This window comes from Otolemur garnettii, unplaced genomic scaffold (genome assembly GCF_000181295.1).
Source record: "Otolemur garnettii isolate 467f Iridium unplaced genomic scaffold, OtoGar3 scaffold00014, whole genome shotgun sequence".
NCBI lineage: Eukaryota > Metazoa > Chordata > Mammalia > Primates > Galagidae > Otolemur > Otolemur garnettii.
This window is the reverse complement of record NW_003852409.1, coordinates 19,462,461-19,481,532: the sequence shown is the minus strand read 5'-3', so window position 1 is coordinate 19,481,532 and position 19,072 is coordinate 19,462,461. Positions and strand designations below refer to the sequence as shown.

General features: G+C 47.5%; 1 protein-coding gene and 1 non-coding gene across 2 annotated transcripts in view; one reads left to right on the top strand and one right to left on the bottom strand.

Moving 5' to 3' along the window:
- The window catches only part of PAPPA (pappalysin 1), a 282,674-nt gene that overhangs the window by 48,730 nt on the left and 214,872 nt on the right, over positions 1-19,072 (bottom strand). Inside the window, exons 13-15 of the mRNA XM_012802324.1 lie at positions 16,895-17,108; positions 7,629-7,797; positions 5,024-5,207 (exon numbers count right to left, since the gene is read on the bottom strand). Coding sequence (XP_012657778.1) covers positions 5,024-5,207; positions 7,629-7,797; positions 16,895-17,108 — 567 coding nt within the window. The remainder of the gene's footprint in view (positions 1-5,023; positions 5,208-7,628; positions 7,798-16,894; positions 17,109-19,072) is intronic.
- On the top strand, positions 10,692-10,798 carry LOC111723689. Its single transcript, XR_002772183.1, has one exon. It is a non-coding gene; the product is annotated as a U6 spliceosomal RNA (small nuclear RNA).

The following is a 19,072-nucleotide window of genomic DNA, read 5'->3' as shown; positions in this document are numbered from 1 at the left end:
AGTTGAGGCAGAAATGCAGGTACCCAGAGAAGGATGCAGTGCTCTGCTGATGTTAGCTTTGAAAGCACATTATAGGCTCCCAAAATCCCAGGGAGTTAAAAAGCACAACTGACTGGGTGTTAGCTGTCCCAGAAAGTATGTCGACTGCTCAGTAAAATTGGGCTGTCATAGCTTTAGCCTTGGTGGATCAGGCTGCCTTTTGATTGTTTAATTGTCATTTTTTTTCCTAAATGTCTGAAAAGCATTCTAGCAATGGCTGTCTATAATTGAATCCAGGGGGCAGACCTAGGAAGAATTATGAAAGCCATCTCTTTGATTCTCCTTGTCACCCAGTTCATCATAAACCCCATTTTATAGACTTAAGAAGCTGAGACCCAGGGCTCATGGTTCCTCACGCCTGTCATCTAACACTCGGGGAAATTGAGGTGGGAGGATCCTTTGAGATTGGGAGTTCAAGACCAGCCTGAGCAAAGCGAGACCCTGTCTCTACTAAAAAATAAAAAAACTAGCCTGGCGTTGTGGCAGGTGCCTCTAGTCCCAGCTACTCAGGAGGCTGAGAAAACAAAACAGAATAAAACTGAGACCCTGTGAGGGTCTAACTCGTTGCTCCATGTCCAGGTCTGCCTGACCTTGAGCTGATCCCTTGACCTCAGTATGGAGATTTTACCCATGAGCATGGCCATGAAAGGAGAACTGCTGTCAGACAAAAATCGCAGACTTAGGAATTTAGACCAGCAGAGTACCCTGAAACGAAGGCCTAGCCAAGAATAAGATTTCACCACCCCTCCTGCCTCCCCGCTATCCAGAATGGTATCACTCCCTTCCAAATTTCTTTACCAAGGGGCCCCATCCATCATTCCGAATGTTATACACTAATAAGGCACAGTCATTTTCTGGAAGAATTGATGGAGAACTCTCCCAAGAAGAGGAAGAAAGAAGGCTGGGTTGTGGGACACCTGCCATAGCGGTGGGGACAGACACAAGTGAGTAGACTCGTCCCCAGTGCATGCAGGAGGGTTAAATGCTGGGTACTGTGGTACATGGCTACTCTCTGCATCTACCCAGCTCTCCTGCTAAGACATCAGAGTATGTTCTCTGGGATTGAGTATCTAGTGGAAACTAGCTAATAGGTTGGGCTTTATATCTGAGGTAAAACATGCACCGCTGAGATAGAAAAAGGTCACAAAAAGAGCTTGAAGTAAAAAGCGGGCCTTTTAAAGATCTGTGCAGGCCAGGTGGGGTGGCTCATGCCTGTAATCCTAGCATGCTGGGAGGCCGAGGTGAGTGGATTGCTTGCGAGAGTTCAAGACCAGCCCCAGTAAGAGCAACACCCTGTCTTTACCAAAAACAGAAAAAGACTAGCTGAGCATGGGGGCAGGAGGTGGGGTGCCTATAGTCCCAGCTACTCTGGAAGCTGAGGCAAGAGGACCACTTGAACCCAGGGATTGGAGGTTGCTGTGAGCCACAATAATGCCAGGGCACTCTAGCCTGGAGCAACGGAGTGAGACTCTGTCTCTCTCTCTCTCTCTCTATATATATATAAAGATCGTTGTTAGATTGGGGGCACACTCACTTGATAAACTCCACTCGGTAATAAATATTAAATGCCCCCCACACGGGTGAGTTGGGGGTTATTAGGGGAGATGTGAAGTAACTGCATTTCCAGCCACTTAACTAAGCATGGATAATTTTGATATTGAAGTAATCTTTTTTTTCTTTAATTTGAGAATAGTTTTCCCTTCATGCATTTTTGTAGATTCTGCCTGAAGTTTACATGGCTCATTTGATAAAGAATCCCAACAGAAGTGATAGTCAGGTTGCAAATTCTTGAGATGGTTTGTATAAATCTGGAAGGAGGGTTGGAATTTCAGTGATAGAAAAGATATGCAAGAAAAATTCACCCAGAATCTAAGCAGCAAGTGGGTTTGTGGTGCTGTTTAGGTTAGACCAGGCTTCTAGGGACGGTCCTCCACTGACTGCTCTGGCTGGGGATGGCTCTCCTGAAAACACCACCCTGGGTGCTGAGCACGGAGAACAGAACAAGTCTCCACAGTGCCAAGTCCCAAGGACTCCACGGGACAAAGAGGTCAGGGACTGAGAGATCAGCCACTGCTCTCTTGGGGAAAATGAGTATTTACTAAACACCTTCTCCAGCTCTGATATGTTATACATATCATCTCTTTTAATCCTCAACTTGACCTTTAGACAAAGTACACTGAAGCCTATTTAACGAATGAGGACATTGAGACTCACAGATGTAAAATTGTTCACCTAAGATCAATCAGTTGGGAGGGACAGGAGTGGACCCCTGGTACTTCTGAATCTATGGTTATAGCTCTCTTTTTTTGCTTACACCATTACTGTGGGGAAAAGAAAAGACAAAGGGTGGGAAAGGGGAAAGAGAAGCAAAAAATAAAAAAAAGGAGGGGGAGGAGGAGTTGTTTTGATCACTTCTTTGTGCTCTGGCTTGGGAGGGGACGCGAGTAAAGTGGCATTACCAAGCTCAAGAGAGAGGCTGCAGGACCTTCCCCCAGTCCTTGCTGCTAGTGAATCCTGGTGGAAGCCACAGAGCAGGAATTTGAGCACCAGATGATGCTGACAGCTACATTGCATGAACGGGCAGTGGGTTCTAGTGGGTCAGTATGGCGACTAGAGAGACAGTCCCCTGTGCTGTCAAGGAGGGAGTAACGGTGCAATCACCAACTATCAAAATGACGGTCCTTCTGGGGCCGTGTGTCCACAGCAGAGCACCCTGCCCCCAACCACAGTCAGCACCCCGAAGGGTCTACATCACTTTGATTAAGGATGATTATTAGCCACATGAGCCTGTGATAATCAATGCTAATTTATACACCTCTCTTTCCCAAGGGCCTCTGATTGAAAGAAGTGTGATTTTCTAGTCTGGAGTTATTAATACATTCTACACCTGGGCAAATGGGGCCAGGGCATAGGCTTGGGTGGCCTGAAAGTTGGTTTGCAATTTCCACAGTCTCTTCACCTCTCTTTTTATCTTTCTTTTTTTTAGAGATAGAGTCTCACTTTGGTGCCCTCGGTAGAAGGCCATGGTGTCAAACCTCCAGCGCTGGGGCTTAGGCAATTCTCTTGCCTCAGCCTCCTGAGTAGCTGGGACTACAGGCGCCCACCACAACGCCCAGCTATATTTTTGTTGCAGTTTAGCTGGGACCGGGTTTGAACCTGTGACCCTTGGTATATGGGGCTGGCACCCTACTCACTGAGCCACAGGTGCCGCTCCTCTTTACTGTCTTAAATGAAATGTCTATAACTTTTTAAAATCCAAATCTTGAGTTAAAAATGAGGAGAGCTAAAGTATGCATACTAGAATTGATTTCTGCCTTTTTAGGGGGAACAGTTTAGTGAGATTCCTGAGTGTTTTATTCTCATGTCAGAAGAACAATTCTTGTGGCGTTTCTCTCTTTGATCAATTCATCCAGCCATCTAATCAATACATTTTCTCGAGTCTTACTAAGTGCCCTGTCCTGGCTTCACTGACAGCAACATGCATATAGATTAGACACAGCCACCATCCTCAAGTGACTCAAGTCCATATGGGCTTCCTAATCTTTTGGAGTCATGCAATCCCTTAAAATTTGGTGAAAGCTATTGATTCTCTCCAGTTATCAAAATGCCTAAATCTCACGCAAGTACCATATTACATCTAAGTTTAAGGGAATTCAAAGACCTCCCTCCAGGTTCCCTATACCCCATAAGAGCCTAGTAATGCACACTCTATAGAAAGATGGACCCAAAGTGAGATCCCACACTCAAGTAAAACACTGTTTTAGATATTTGATAAATGAGCAATGTTTCCTCTGATAAACGTCGTGGAGGAAGGTGTCCTGGCACCTCTGAAAATTGGGTATGATGTCAAAATCCAACACTGAACTAAAAGCCAAGAGCTTTGGTCCTGAACTTGCTGCATATTTGCTCCGTGATTTTCTACAAGTTCCTCCCTTTCTCTTGCTGGCCTTTAGTTTCTCCATATTTCCAAGAACTCAGATATTCTTGATGAGCTCGAAGGTACCTTCCAGTCTTAATATTCTAGAACACTCAGGCTAGACACTCAATTGTTTGCAAAAGTTGGCCTCCTTTCTAGCGTGATAGACTCTCTCTTACCCGCCTCAGTAGCCCTGGTGCCTACCTCAGGAGGATGCCAGATGCTTCTTGTCCCCACCTCCTCCTCTCGGCCCAGCCAGCTACTCTTAAAAAGCAGCAGTCAGTATTGGAAAAAGATACATCTGGGCTCCAGTGTGGTCCCCACTACTAATAGCGGGACCTTGGGCAAGTTCCTTGAAACTCTCTGAGGCTTGATTTCTTCTTCTGTGAAATGAGAATAGCAACCGTCCCCACCCCTGCAGGCGTCCTGAGTGGGAATCATGCACAGAGAACTAGGTGCATCAGCCCCAAATGAAATTCTCTTTTCCTCTCTCTTTCTTTTCTTCTCCCTTTCTTTTCTTTTCTGCAATACTGGCAAGATCTTGGAGGAGGTTCCACTGTCATACTTGTCTACACTTCATTTTTTTCTAACTGCATACTAGGGCAGTTTGTATAAATACAATTGGTAGAAAGAAATCAGGAGCACAGGGCGGCGCCTGTGGCTCAGTGAGTAGGGCGCTGGCCCCATATACAGAGGGTGGCAGGTTCAAACCCAGCTCTGGCCAAACTGCAACAAAAAAATAGCCAGGTGTTGTGGCGGGTGCCTGTAGTCCCAGCTACTTGGGAGGCTGAGGCAGGAGAATCGCCTAAGCCCAGGAGTTGGAGGTTGCTGTGAGCTGTGACTCCACAGCGTGCTGTACCAAGGTCAATAAAGTGAGACTCTGTCTCTAAAAACAAACAAACAAACAAACAAAAACAGAAATCAGGAGCACAGATCAAATCTGATCCAACCCTGGGCACAGGAGACCCAGATCACAGGTGTGGAAACAGCCTCCAGGATTCTCACAGACAAAGGCAGGGCCAAGCTGAGGTCCCCTGGTGGCACCCTAGAGCAAGGGGCTCGAGATACCTTTTAGCTGTGCAGGGTGACGGCACTGGAAGGAACATGTGCGGCCAAACGTAGTGCCCTTGGGGCAGGAGAAGGATGCAGCGTAGACGTGGTGGTGGTCCGGGACGCCACAGTCCACTGGCTCACACACCACCTGCTTGTTCCACTTGCCCTCAGTGCAGGTCACTGTGACACTGGGTCCCGTCTGAAAGGCAGAAACAGGCACAGTGAGGATGACAGACCAAGCCCCAGAGGTGGAGAAACACCCTCCTGCCCAGGTGTCAGTTCAGAGCCATGTCCAGGCACCCGGAGACCAACAGTTTCACTTGGGCTCAGTTGTGATGATCTCAACAACTTCTTGAATGAGAAAAGCCTTTGTAAGTTGGCCACCCGAGGGACTCTAACAAACTGGTCAACATAAGGAACTGGGCCTACTGTACTGACACATATGTGTGGTCCACATCCAGTCCGAGAGAATTAGTTAATGAAGGAGGTGGTCAATGTAGGGAGGTTCTGCTGCATTTCAGTTCCCATATAAAGATGCAGAAGTTGAAACTTGGAGGCATTATGTGATCAGCCCCAAGTTACCCAGCTGGAAAGAATATAAGTGGAACTGTAACTCAAAGGTTTCTGTAACTGTAACTGTAACTCTCTTAGCTGCTATGTGTATCTACACAGTCTCCTAGATCTTGATTTCCATTTTGCTGATGAGAATCTTGGAGACTGAGACTTCACAGGGCATAATGATGTCTTTCCAACAGACTCTGAAACGTGGCGTAATGGTAGGACACCAGGTCCTGATCTTTGTTTCTTTTCCTGGCTCTGGAGGAGGTTGCCAGGGCCTACTATAGTGCTTGGCACACAGCAGGTACGGATTTGGGATACAGGAGACCTAGATGTTTGTCCTCCATGATAGGAGACCAGGAAAGTCCCTTTCCTTACTTGAGGTCTCCCATTGACAAAACGGATGGATTGAGCCCAAGGATTGCTGGAAGAGCCACTCCCTGTTCTGAGATTTGATGTATCAATAGCCAAGAGAAGAGGACATGAGGAAGGAACAGGTCTGGGAAAGATGAAACAGTTGACAGAGATTTGAACCAAACTGGGGGATGGTGAGGCTGCGTAGGTGGAAGGGCGAGGCCAGGCTTCAGCGCCAAGGGAGGACGGCCATCGGCAGCCCGGAGGCTTCCGTTCAAGGAGGAAGCTGCCAAATCCCAGGGTACCGGGATGCCAAATGTTGATCCAGGGTTTTAAAAGCAAAGGACGTTTTCCCTTCTTAAGCACACATCAAAGGGATGCGTGTTTAAGAGAGAGGTCCCTCACTCTAATTGTTGAAACAGTCCAATTATTTCTACAGGAGTTCAGACCTGCCATGCCTGACACACGGAGTTTGTAAGTGTCTAGGATGAGCACAGACGCTCTGCACAAACAGGCACTCCTAGCATCAGGACAGTTCCTGTGTACCTGCAGGGTGAAGGCAAGCCCGCCAGCCGGCCCTGGAGGAAACTGCGTCTAGCAGCAGGGCTGGGGGCCACACGTCTCAAGACTGAAAAGACTTCCAACCGCCAGCTTGTCAACCCACTCCTCTATGCCCCTCCTGAGACACCACAGCAGCACCTGGCTGAAGCAGCTTTCTTCTCCAAACCACCAACTATCAAGACACATCCACCTGCTATGAGTGCCTCTGATGACATCCTGGGGGGTGAGGGGAGTCTCCCTGCTTCTAGTTTTTCCAGACTCCAAGTCACACCCATGTGGACAGCCCAGAGATTCTTTGCTAACCACGATCCGAGCAGGTCACTTCCTTCAAAAGGACCCTGCTGCCCTAAAGATAAACCCCACACTTCTGGCTAAGCGGACAGGGCCCTGCATCCGTGGACTCTGCTTGTCCCTCCAGCCTCATTGCCTGGCTGAGTTTAGGAAAAGAAAAACACTTCTACCCGTGGCATATTCTTTCTCCCCAGTGGCCTTCTGCACATGGTCCTTGTCTGTGCCCAGTGCATTACGTTTCTTTCTTCTGCCCAGTACACATCCTATTTTATGTCACTTCTTCCAGGGTGCCGTGCTTGAATCTCTCTGTGCTTCCCCCAAGCCTACCCTTCCCTTTATAATGTGCTTTGCACTGTGCAGTCGTCCTTCCTTCATTCGTTCATTGGCTCTCCCTGCCCCACTGGGCACTAAGCTCCTTCCAAGGACGGCCTAGGTTTATGTTAATGACTCCCTTTTCTTTAATGCCTCAAATAGCATCTGATTTACAGGGAACAGATCCTTAGCAGGGAATTAGTGAAGGAGTGAACACCTTATTGACAGACACTCACCTCTTTCAAAAACTGCCCCCGGACATACTCAGCCCATGGTTTTGCAGATTTGCAGCCTACACAGAAACACTGGTGAGTGTTGTATAGAATTCCACGCTGCACACAAACCCTTCTCTCACAAATTCCTCATTGATTGGTTGGGTGATTGTTTCATTGTTCTCACTCATTTAGTCAGTTCCTATTTATTGAGCACCTACTGTAGGGCAACACTCTTTCAGCTGCTGGAGATTCAGCAGAGAACACGTTCAACGCCCACTAACGCCGTCCCCGGGCTGGAGAGGGGCTCTGAGCTCAGCACCTGTACACACCTGGGTCTTGATCAGCTCATCGTCCCGCTGTATCTGGAGCACGTAGCCAGTTTGGCAGTTCACAGTGCACTGGGCACCATGGTAGCGGTCACTGCTGGAGCAATTGAGAGATGCATTCTCCACAGCCAGCTCGGGGCAGTCAGCCGCTTCACACGTGAAGTGCACACAGCTAAGAAAGAAAGAAACGAGGAGGAGGGAGCGTTTACGCAGGACAACTGCACGCCAGCTAGAAGATAAAGGCTAAGTGTCTCTCTCTCTCCAAAATTTCAGGAGTGTAAGACTGAGAGGAGAAAGGGGTGCTGGTTGGGGTGAACAGGACTCTGGATGCAGTGGTTAAAGTTTAAGAAGACAAGCCTGAAGACAGACAACCCAGGGTTCAAATCCTGCCACTTGAAAGCTCTGTGTGTTATCAAGTTCCAAACCTTGCAGAGCCTCAGCTTTTCCACTGGGGACAAGGGGCCCATTATGATTACAGTGAGACTTTATTGAGTTTCCTGTCTGCTAGGCACTAGGTGGAGTAAAAGTCTCTCTGTATTTATAAGAGTCATGACCCAGGGTCACTGTGAGAATCAAATCAGCTAATTTAGAAAAAGCACAGAGCAGAAATCCTGGCAGATACTAAGCTCTCAGTAAATGAGAGTAGACATTGTGAATACACTTGAGCTCTATTACCTAGAAGCTGTGTGACTTTGGTAAGGTGCATCACCTCTCTGAGCTTCAGGGTACTTTCAAATTTGGCCAAGCATATAGACTCCACACAGGGGCTAGCTGTAGAAGTCCTTTATAAACATTAGTGACTTATGAATTGTTAGGTAAGTTGTACAGAGACCACACCTTACATTTTGCTTACAGAGACCACACCTTACAGTTGCAACTGTCCCCTCCTACTTTCATGCTAGTCTGAATCCCACCCATTCTTTAAGTCAATGCTCCATGCAAATTTCTACAGGTGAGCTCCCTCCCGGGCATTCCACCCTCCTTTCCCTAATGCCGTATCCTCCTGCTTGTTGTGTTGAAAACACAGGTCTTCAGTGCCCACCACATACTGGATTGCGTGCTAATCCTCAAGAATGCAAACAAAAAGAACGTAAAATCCCCGTGCTTGGATGATCACGCCCTTTGTGTTCCAGTTACGCAAGCACTTAGTAACATTAGTGACCGCTCAGTGGCTGCTTATATACATGAGCTCACTCCATCCCCACAACAACCCTATGAGCTAAGTGTTATTCGTTTTACAGCTGGGAAAATGGGGGACCAGTGAGATTGAATTGAGTGCCCCTCCAGATGTGTGCCTCCCAAATCCTTGTGGTTAAACTTGCCTCACACTCCTGGACTAGAACGTCCTTGAGGGCAGAGACAAGGACTGTTTCATCCTGGTATGGGAAGCACTGCCAGTACCACCGGCTGGTACAGCAAATATTTCCTGAATAGCAAGAAACAAAGGGTGGCAGTGCCTTGCAGTAGCTCTTACATACTTCACAGATGTTGACTCCTAACACTGGAGTTTCTAGGGGACGATTTTCTCTGACTTCTCCGTCTCTGGCTGTGTCTACACCAACACCTGTACAGATGGCTGGATTTAAGTCCATAATCTCAAGGCTTCTATTTTCCTGTTTTTATCTGGGACACAGAGAGTAATTTTGGCCAAAGCAGCTTCAGAAAAACTTGCCAATCTTTTCTTGGTGTCAGTTTCTAAAGACCCCAAGGAGGGTTTTACAAGGACATGTGCCCATCCTTTGCCTCTTGCTCAAAAGTAATCATGAGGTATAAAGCGGGGGAGGGCGAGGAATGAAAATATACAAAAGTGAACAAATAGATCTACTTAAAAAAAAAAAACTCAGAAAAGAGCAAGCATTTAATTTAGGTCTCGGACACTCACGGATGTGGGCTTTGCAATCTCTGCATCCCCCCCTTCTGAAATGCAGGGCGAGAGTGTTAAGGAACCCTCCTGAGAAGCTCTGATTCTCCGCCCTTCCTCTTATTTCTGCCCCAGCTCTGCACCATGTGGAGACCTCGAAGGGGCTGTAACTGTGGAGTCAATGCAAGGGCTTTGACACCAAACAATGCATCTGTTCACGTTGTGTAAGCACTGGGGAAGGAGCCACATGGTTCCAATTTAAATAGATTGACTCTGTAAGCTACCAGCTCCCAAGCTGTTCTTCTGACCTGTGCCTTAGGTTCGGGCATATTCTTGCTCTGCACTCTCAGGAGGTACGGGGCTCGTCCTATGAGGACCTGGAGGGAAAGGCAGCTTTCTTCTAAGTTGTAGGGCCAGTAAGATGAAAACAGAATCCCCCCCCCCATTGTTCTGTGCACATTAAAGTTCTTCTTTATGGGAAAATGAACATCTGAAATGTTTCATTTCCTAGAATGGAAAGAGCACAGGACTTCTCAGTCATGAGAATCAGGGATCCAGCCCCAGCTCTGCCATTTATTAATATCGGTTCTTTGATGGTGGATATTTATATAACACCCTGAGCCTCAGTTCCCCCATCTATAAAGTGGAAGTAATAAAATGATTCATCGCTTAAGATTGTCAATGGGTGGAATGTCATCCACCCATTCCTCTATTCAACATACCTTCACTGGGGGGGCTTCCTGACTGGCAGACAGGAAGATACTGTACTAAACAACAGAGATACAGTGAGGGAGGGGACAAAACGGGGCTTTATTGTCTGTGCATTAAAGGGGGGAGGACATGTGTCAAAGAACAGTAATAAGTGAGACCCTTTCAGATAGTGATGCATGAAGCAAAGGCATCAAAACAGGTGAAATTATAGAGGATGGCATTGGGAGAATAGGACAGTGTATACAGAAAGACTCATGAAGGAGGGACCTCTGAACAGGACCTGGATGAAATGAAGGGATCAGCCACCCAAAAGTCTGGGGAGTCCTAGGCGGAGTGAAAAGTAGTTCAAAGGGCCAGGACAGGATGGAGCTTGGCGTGTTTGTAGAATAAGAAGGCTAATGAATGGGGAATACTTCAGAAACTATGACTCTCCAAGACAAGGTGGTCTCAAAACTCCATCTTTTTCTGCTTTTGAAGACAAATATTCCCCGGTCGTGCTCTCTTTGGCAGCACATATACTAAAATTGGAACGATACAGAGAAGATTAGCATGGCCTCTGTGCAAGGATGACATGCAAATTTGTGAAGCGTTCCATATTTTAAAATATATATATATATTCCCTGGTCACATGGATTAACTGACCAAAAACTTTCAGTCAGGTGGATGGGGCTAGCATTGGATTAATGAAACCAATCAGTTTTCTTTCTTGCAGGACTTGTCAGAACCTTGAAAATTCTAATACATATTGAGAATTTCTAAAAGGGACTCAGATATACATTCTTTTCCAAACTCTAACAGACTTTTTTCCAGGGTACTTCTTAGGATTAATATCTTCCAGGACACCCTTTAGGGAGTGAGGCATCTTTGTTTTTTCAGCACATCTGTCTGCACCTGGTTTGCAGGCTTGAAAACAGGAAGAAAAGGGATAAGGGATGAAATTGGCCACTGAGTTCCACCTACATCACCTTATTTGCATTCCACATAGTAGCTCTTGGAGGTAGTGATATTATTCCCATTTTCAAGAACAGGAAACTAGGACTAAGAATTTTAAATTGCTTGCTCAAGGGCACTCAGCTTGGACAGAATTCCAACAGAGGTCTGCTAGTCTGTCTCCTAAGTCCCTGCTTTTTTCTTTGCTATCGTGTTCGGTGGAAAAGGTTGTGTGAACACACTGTCCAAAAACGATAAACATTACCCCAATTGACCCTCCCTAATAACTCCCTGTCACAGCCCTGTCATTTCTGAAACACAGAAACAAAAATCAAAACAAGGAGAACAAAAGAAAAGGCTCTGCTTCACAAAACGTGGATTTAATAGCGGTGATGGACAGTCAATAAGAATAACCAAAGAGGCTTCTTCTTCAAAGGGAGGAAAGTGGCTCATTGGATGGAGGAGTGGAAGAGACCATGGAAATTCTGTTGATTATGTTCTCACATCTGGGCAAGACGGAAGTTTCCTGGATGCAGGGCTAATCAGATACTTTAGTATTTTTTCTTCTTCTTACATATATATAGTGTATGTACTTAACAGACTCAAGCTCCCTATAAAGGTAGAACCTTCTGTGATCTGACAGCTAACCCCCCAACTTCTGTCCCCACTGTCCAGAGAAATGGGCTCCAATCATGCATAACAGAGGATACTTGGGAGGCACTGGAACCGGACAAAGCCAGGGGTTAGGGGGCTGGTGAGGGCTCCTCTCCTGGTTCTTTCCCTTAACTTACGGCTTAACTCCTCTGGCCTGCTACTTAGCTGCAATTATGCCAGGGGGAAATGGAGATAATAACAGGCAGGTTGTTTATAAATCATTCTGGGTTGCTCAGATGGGAACAACAAAAAAGACAGGGTGTTCACTGAAAACTAAAGGGAAAGTTGTTCTTGGCATCAACTCAGCGGGACTACTTAAAGTGAAACAGAGTTACTTCTTGGTTTTCCTGCCGAGAAGTGAGACTACTGGGGAAATGATCTTATAGGCTCTTCTACCCTGGACTTCTAGGAATGCGTGTTGTGGCATGATATGGAGATAAGACTAAAGATTAGGGGATGCAAACTCAGTGGACGTCAGGGGCAAGGCAGATATCCTGAAGGTCACGGTCAGCTGGGTGAAGTGTGCCTGGGGGAGGAAGGTAGGTGCCTACCCCAAGCAGCAGTAAGGCTCAGGCTCCAGTCCAAGGCTGGCCAGTGGGACAAAGGGCCTGATGTTTTCAAATCTTCTGATTTCGTTAAAGAGTTCCAATAAGAATTCTGGTTTTTAATATGAGCTCTCCTGATATTCAAATGTTGGCAACCAATTAAAGAAGATAACTAATGAGGACCAAATAAACAGAAACTGCCTGTGGTTTAATTTGGCTTAGGGGACTGTCTTGGAACCTCTGATAAAGAGGAAGGAGAGCCAGACTCCTGAGAGCTAGATTCAAGGGCAGGTTTTGCCCTCAATTTGTTGGGTGATTTCAAGTAACTCACTTTCCTTGCCTGGACCTTGGGCTTTCCTTCCTCAAATGAGGATGCAGAACCAAGGAGTCTTTGAGAGCCCTTCCAATGTTCAGGTACCATGGTTTTATGAGGACAAAACAGCAGAGGTATATAATTTCCAAGCCTTTTGAAATGGGAAAAAGTAGGCTTTGATAATCTCAAGTGCTGGCAAGGATAGGGAGCAATGAACTCTAGTGGATCACTGATGGGAGTGTGAGTGGCACAGTATTTTGGAGCAGAGTCAGGTGGTATCCAATAAAGGCAAAGACATGTATGCACTTAGGCACACCAGGTCTATTTTCAGGTATTTAACACAGACGCTACTGATTTCCAGCTGATATGTAAAGAGGCACTGGTCCCTTTGTGGGATGTAGAAGTTATATGAGGTTATGGGCAGCAATCTGAGCAATCCATGGCCTCTGGACATGAGCAGCTTCATTCCAAATCCTATATACAAATTCCTATATCGTCGTCTACAGGGATATTCTGCTCATGGGTCTTAGCAGCGTGCACAGTCTTGGCTCCAGGTTGTCCGCCTTCCCCGTGAACCACACCTTCCACCCCAGCTGTGAGCCCCCCTTGCAAACCACCATATAAATCCACCCTGGAGGGAAAGAATTAATCTCGCTACATTAAAAAATTTCCCCTCGGCTCGACGCCTATAGCTCAACCGGCTAAGGCGCCAGCCACGTACACCTAAGGTGGCGGGTTCGAATCCCCAGCCTGGACCCGCCAAACAACAATGACGGCTGCAACCAAAAAATAGCCGGGCGTTGTGGCGGGCGCCTGTGGTCCCAGCTACTTGGGAGGCGGAGGCAGGAGACTCGCTTGAGCCCAGGAGCTGGAGGTTGCTGTGAGCTGTAATGCCACGGCACTCTGCCCAGGGGGACAGCTTGAGGCTCTGTCTCAAAAAAAAAAAAAAAAAAAAAAAAATTTCCCCTCAAAGCTGGCCTTCTAAATTTAGCCCTATCAGACCTGTCTTCCTCTAGGTAGTCTACTTCTAAAGACCAGGGAGAACTGGAGGTAGAGGGAGAAAAGACTGTGAAAAATAAAGGGGACAAGAGGAATAAAGGAAAGAGGAACTCAGGAAAAAAGGGAGGAAGAACCGAAGTTAATTATGTAAACACATGGCTCACTGAATTTTATAACAAACTGTTCAATTTCTGAACCACAAGGGTGCATGGATGAGATGTGCTTGCACACCTGTGAGTGTGTGTCTGTGGGTCTGCGTCAGAGACACAGGAGCCTCAAAATCACGACTGTAGTTTTTCTCATTGAAAAGCCCCTCCATCACCACCACTGTGGCCTCCACGATCCTCTTTCCCCAACTTGGTGTGGAGCTGAGATTTGGCTAGATGGCCACAACTGAAACTCTCATTTGAAACCTGATCCTGTTTCCTTGGGTCTCTCAATTTATACCAAGTACCTTAAAGCGACTGTAGACCCTTGAGCCTAGGTCAAAACATGTCAACTGAATGGATTTTGCCACAGGGAGTTGCCTGAAGTCACACCACAAATTGAGGGCAGAACCTGCACTAGAATCTAGCTGTGCAGGAGATATCACACTGCTCTCAGCATAAGGAAAAGCAAGTGAGGAGGGAATAGGGAGAGAAGGAAAGGGGAAAGAGAGAGGGGGACAGGAGGTGGAGGAGAAGGAGAAGTGGAGGGACAGGAGGACAGGGTGCGGGTGGCTGAGGAAGGGAGAACATTACCCTTCACGACCTGAGAAGAGCTGAGAGTCAAGTGGGATGTTTCTACTACAACCAGCTGAAATTTGTGCTATAAAAAGTGATGCTATTTACCTTGGGGTTTTGAGAATGAAGACAAATATGCCACGGCTTTTTACAGTGGTTGCTTATTTTTCTTTTCTCTCCTCTTTGTTTGTTTCCATGCATTTGCACGTTTGCAGAGTCCTGCCTGCTTCGGTAAATGCCTCTCCAGCTGCCATGAATAGCTGCTGTCCTTTCTCTCTGCCAGGGCATTCAGAGGAAGGTGCTGATGCCCTGTAGCCTCAGCCCTCGGGACTCAGACTGTCCTAGCCTGGTCTAAGTTCAGGGGCAAGTCAGCCAAAGACCCCAGGCTGCATCTCAACCATTATTCAGAATTTCACTGAGTAAATACTCATATGCAACAGTCCTTTGCTCCATGTGCCTTGTTCCAGGATAGAGCATGGCTTTCAGAGACAGACAAAGCAGGATTTTGCTGCTTAATATCTGTGTGTCAGTGACTCACTCTGCTTCTCTGAGCCGTCTCCCACCTCCCAGACAGGGGTGATGATGAAATAAGATAATGCATCTACCTTTCTCAGCTTTGGGGAATCACAGACTGTTAGAATTTGGGGGCAAGAAAAAACCAGAGAGAACACAACATTTATCTTCATCATTTGATAGTGAAACTGAGGTCCAGAGAGGTGGAATGAATGACTCATCCACAGCCACACATGAGGCAGAGACAGGTGCACGTTTCCTGAGAACAGCAGTCTCAGTTGGGTTTAAATCCCCAAGTGAACACTTCTTGAAGGTGTATCCTTGGACAAGTTGCTTCACTCTCCTGAGTCTCAGTTTTCTCTTCTGGAATAAGTGGATACTATTGTAGTCATAAAGAATATTTGTAACCACTTCTAATGATGCTGGTGACAGTGATGATACTGTGCTTCCTTGCACAGAATCCTGTGTAAAGTTCAATGCCCTCGTTCAATGTTTCTCCTCTGATAAGTCAAAGAATTCAACAAATATGTATCAGCTGATTTGTTTCAGAGGTTAACCCCTTCTTTCTTAGGGCACAGGAACTGTTAATTAAGAATTCAGAGAAAGCACCACTGGCCTCAGACAACTTGTGGATGGTCAGCACGCCTGGTCTTTAAGGAAGGGGAAGCCCAGGTCTGATGGATGTCCACTGACATTGTTTCCTTGGGTTCTAAAAATTAACTTATTCTTATAGAGTTTGAAGAGCAAAAGATAAAAAGTCCCCTTAGAGTGAAATATGACAACATGATATACATATAAGGAGCTCTGAATGATTGAGACAGACTTTGCACAACAGAAGCTACAGACAGTGGGCACTAAACAATGTGGATTTTGCAACCACCTTTGGTGTACCATGTGGAGCGGAGGTGTGGCAAAGGCTGGTGTCCTCCCCACATCTTTTCCCTGCCCCTAGCCATGCAGGACAGGGCTGCATCTGCTTTCAGAGGGCCTGCCTCCAGAGGAGCCTACTAAAAAGACACCCCTTTCTCTCTCATTCTGGATCCCATTAAACAAACTTAAGGGATGCTATGCAATTCTGGACCAGTTAGTTCTTCCCCTGTCTGGAATCCTAGATGGTGTCACTTAAGTGTGGGCACGTTGGATATATGACATAATCTCTGAGGCTTCTTCCAGCTCTACCTTTAAGAACTGTACACAGAATTCTGTGCAAGGATGCACAGTATCATCATCATCATCATCATCATTAGAAGTGGTTATAAATTTTCCTTATTAATACGATATTATCCACTTATTCCCAAAGAGAAAACTGAGACTCAGGAGAGTGAAGCAACTTGTCCAGAGATACACCTTCAAGAAGTGTTCACTTGGGGATTTAAACCCAACTGAGACTGCTGTTCTCAGGAAACACCCATCCCACTCCCCCTACTCCAAACTGGGTGCATCAACAGGTGTCAGATCCAAAGTATTGATGGAGTGATGTTATGTAGTTAAAAGACAGGCTCCTAGACCACTGGTGGGATCTCAGGGTATAGGCTTGCAAAAGACATAGGAAGTTAACACACAGTGAACTGGGATGAAGCAAATACCAGGCTCACTTGATTCCCCTTGACGTAGGTGGGGTTTGCCTCCTGCCTGTACCACCTGGGAAGCAGAGTATCCCAGTATTTCAGAGCTGAAAGAAAGTGAATCCGTCTGAGCTCTCTTTGCTCAGATGAGCACCTGGAGGCCCAGAGAAGGAAACTGATGTGTCCAGGATCACCCTGCCAGCTATTGTCAACTCTGCAGCTACAAGCCAGGTAAGGGAGTTTCTCATTCCATCAACATTCCTGCTTCCCTCCATAGCCCCAGAAATTCAGAACTTTGTGGGCCACTCGAGCCCAAAGGCAAAGCCAACCAGAGAAGAGAGAAGGAAGAAACACACAGACTTTTTACAGCAATACGAATGGCTGCCCAGCCTCCACACTGCACTGTCTCCACTGGGCTACAGACGGCCCAGGGCGAGCAGGTCCAGGGTCTCTTACCTCTGCTCGGTGGGGCTGTAGGTCTCCCCTCTCTGGCAGCTGCTCAGGGTGACAGGGTCAAAGTTGTCGAAGGAGCGGAGGGCCACCCCCGAGATGGCAACCAGGGGCGAACTGAAGCTTACACGTACCGCCCGGCTGTGGTAGAAGGGCTGGCTGAGGTCATGGACCACAGGGATAATCAGGGGATTGTTTCTGCAGCTCAAGACATGGACGCCTGTCAGGGAGACAGAGGTGCCGAGGGGCCAGGCTCATTACTCAAGGCCAGTCACGCCCTCCCCCATGGGCCCTTCCCGAAGCCCCCAGACCCTTTCATGTCACTGCACAAAAGCACCATTGGGCGGCCAGTGAGGATTTTGAGTCTGATTGAAAGTTTCTTTGTCTGCCTTTTTTTCTTGGTTCCAAATCTTTCCAATCCCTCTGCCTCCCTGCCCCCTAAGCTTCCCCTTCACCTAGAGCCCAAAGTTCCTCTCCCTCCCCCAAAAGGGCCACCCCTCTGCCAAGCATCCCAGGCCCTCCTTGCCTCCCTCCCACATCGCTGCAGGCCTGATGGTCTGAGTTGCTAGTTTTCAGGCCCTTGCCAGGGAAAGAGGTAAAAAGCCCACTCTGGCAAGTCATCTGTGGACCTAGGAGCAGCCCTGCAAGGGAAGGACCTTGTGCCTAGTCAATAGGTGACACAGAAGCACAAGCAGGAGGTGACATTCCCAAGAAATGCCACATCACAGTCACAGCACTGAGTCCATGGAGCACCTGAGCTGGCCTCACTCCAGAGTCCTCAGTTCTCCCTCGACCAGGCAGCAGCAGGGTCCCAGGCTTCAAGAAAGAAGGGTGAGAGGCAGGGAGGGAAGGTGCATCCAGGGGCAAGGGAGAGGAACGCTGCAGCGGGCTGGAGCTGGGTTGGTGCCCGGCAGACCTGGGTTCAAATGCTGTTCTAGCCCCTTCCTAACACTGGGTCTCCAGTAAGCCCCTAAAATTCTATTTTCACATCTTAAAAATAGCACAATCCTGCCCAGGTTCTGCCAGGTCTGCCGGGTTGGGAGAATCCTCTCCCCTGGGAAGCTGGAAGCTCTAAGTCCAGCAGCGCCCTTCTCTGTTTTGCTCCCTGGGGGCTGTGAGGCCTCTGAGAACTCTGGGGTGCTGAGGACCCGTGAACATGGTGTGGGCAGGAAATGTGCAAAAGCCTCAGGCATCAGTCGCAGGGCCCAAGGCGCTTTTGTGGAATCGGACGTTTTCCCACTCCACTGAAAACTCTCTCCTCAGAGCCCTTTGGGATGCCAGGGTGACATGAAAATATTTGCTTCTCACTTAGGGAAATTTCCCTGGAATCCAGATAAGTCCAGAGGGGTTTTCTTTCTCTTCCTTATTAATATGTTCCCTCTTGCCTTTAAAACCAACTAAATAAATAAGCATAAAAAAAAAAATGCTCCCCGCTGCCTTGGCTTTTACCTGACCCTGAAATGACCCCTTGCCTGCTTGCTTCATCCGGGTCTTTGAAATGAGCTCTTTGCGGAATGGTGTGGGCACAGCTTTGAAGTCCAGGCTTCAGTGCTGGCCTGGAATTCTAAACACTCAGACTGGCTGCCCAGAACTCTCCAGGGTAGGCTGGAAATGGGAGGATGTCATAGGAATTGCTTAGTGCCAGTAGGAATGTCTCAGTGCCAAGGTTTGCACCAGGCATGGCCATGGCAGTGTCAAATAACATCTCACTCTGACTGCAAGGTGGACATCATTGTCCTTGTTGTGCATATGAAGAAAATGAGGCACTGAGTCCAGTCCTGAGGTGGACAGCATTGCTCACCTTCTCAAGGTGAGTGAGTGGGGGGGGACGGGATTCAGACCATGGCTGTCAGCCCTGGAGCCCTTTCCTTTGAACCACAGAAAACATGGTATACAACAAGGCAGACAAGGGATGCAAGCCTGGCCTTTGTCCTCCTCCTTGGTCCTGCTGGCCCTAGGCAGCTTCTCACAGGTAAAATCTGACTCCTCACCTGCCTCCCCACTCTTGAACCTGATCCAAAGCTACCTTACTCCTCTTCTTGCTGGGAGCTTCTCTAGAGGTTGTGCTGGACATTCAGCAACCACTGGGGGGTTTTCAGGGGCCCTTCTGGTGGTAGGTGAAGAGCAATGGGTACGATCCTGAAAACCTGACTACTCAGTGCCAAGCCACCACGTGACTAGGGG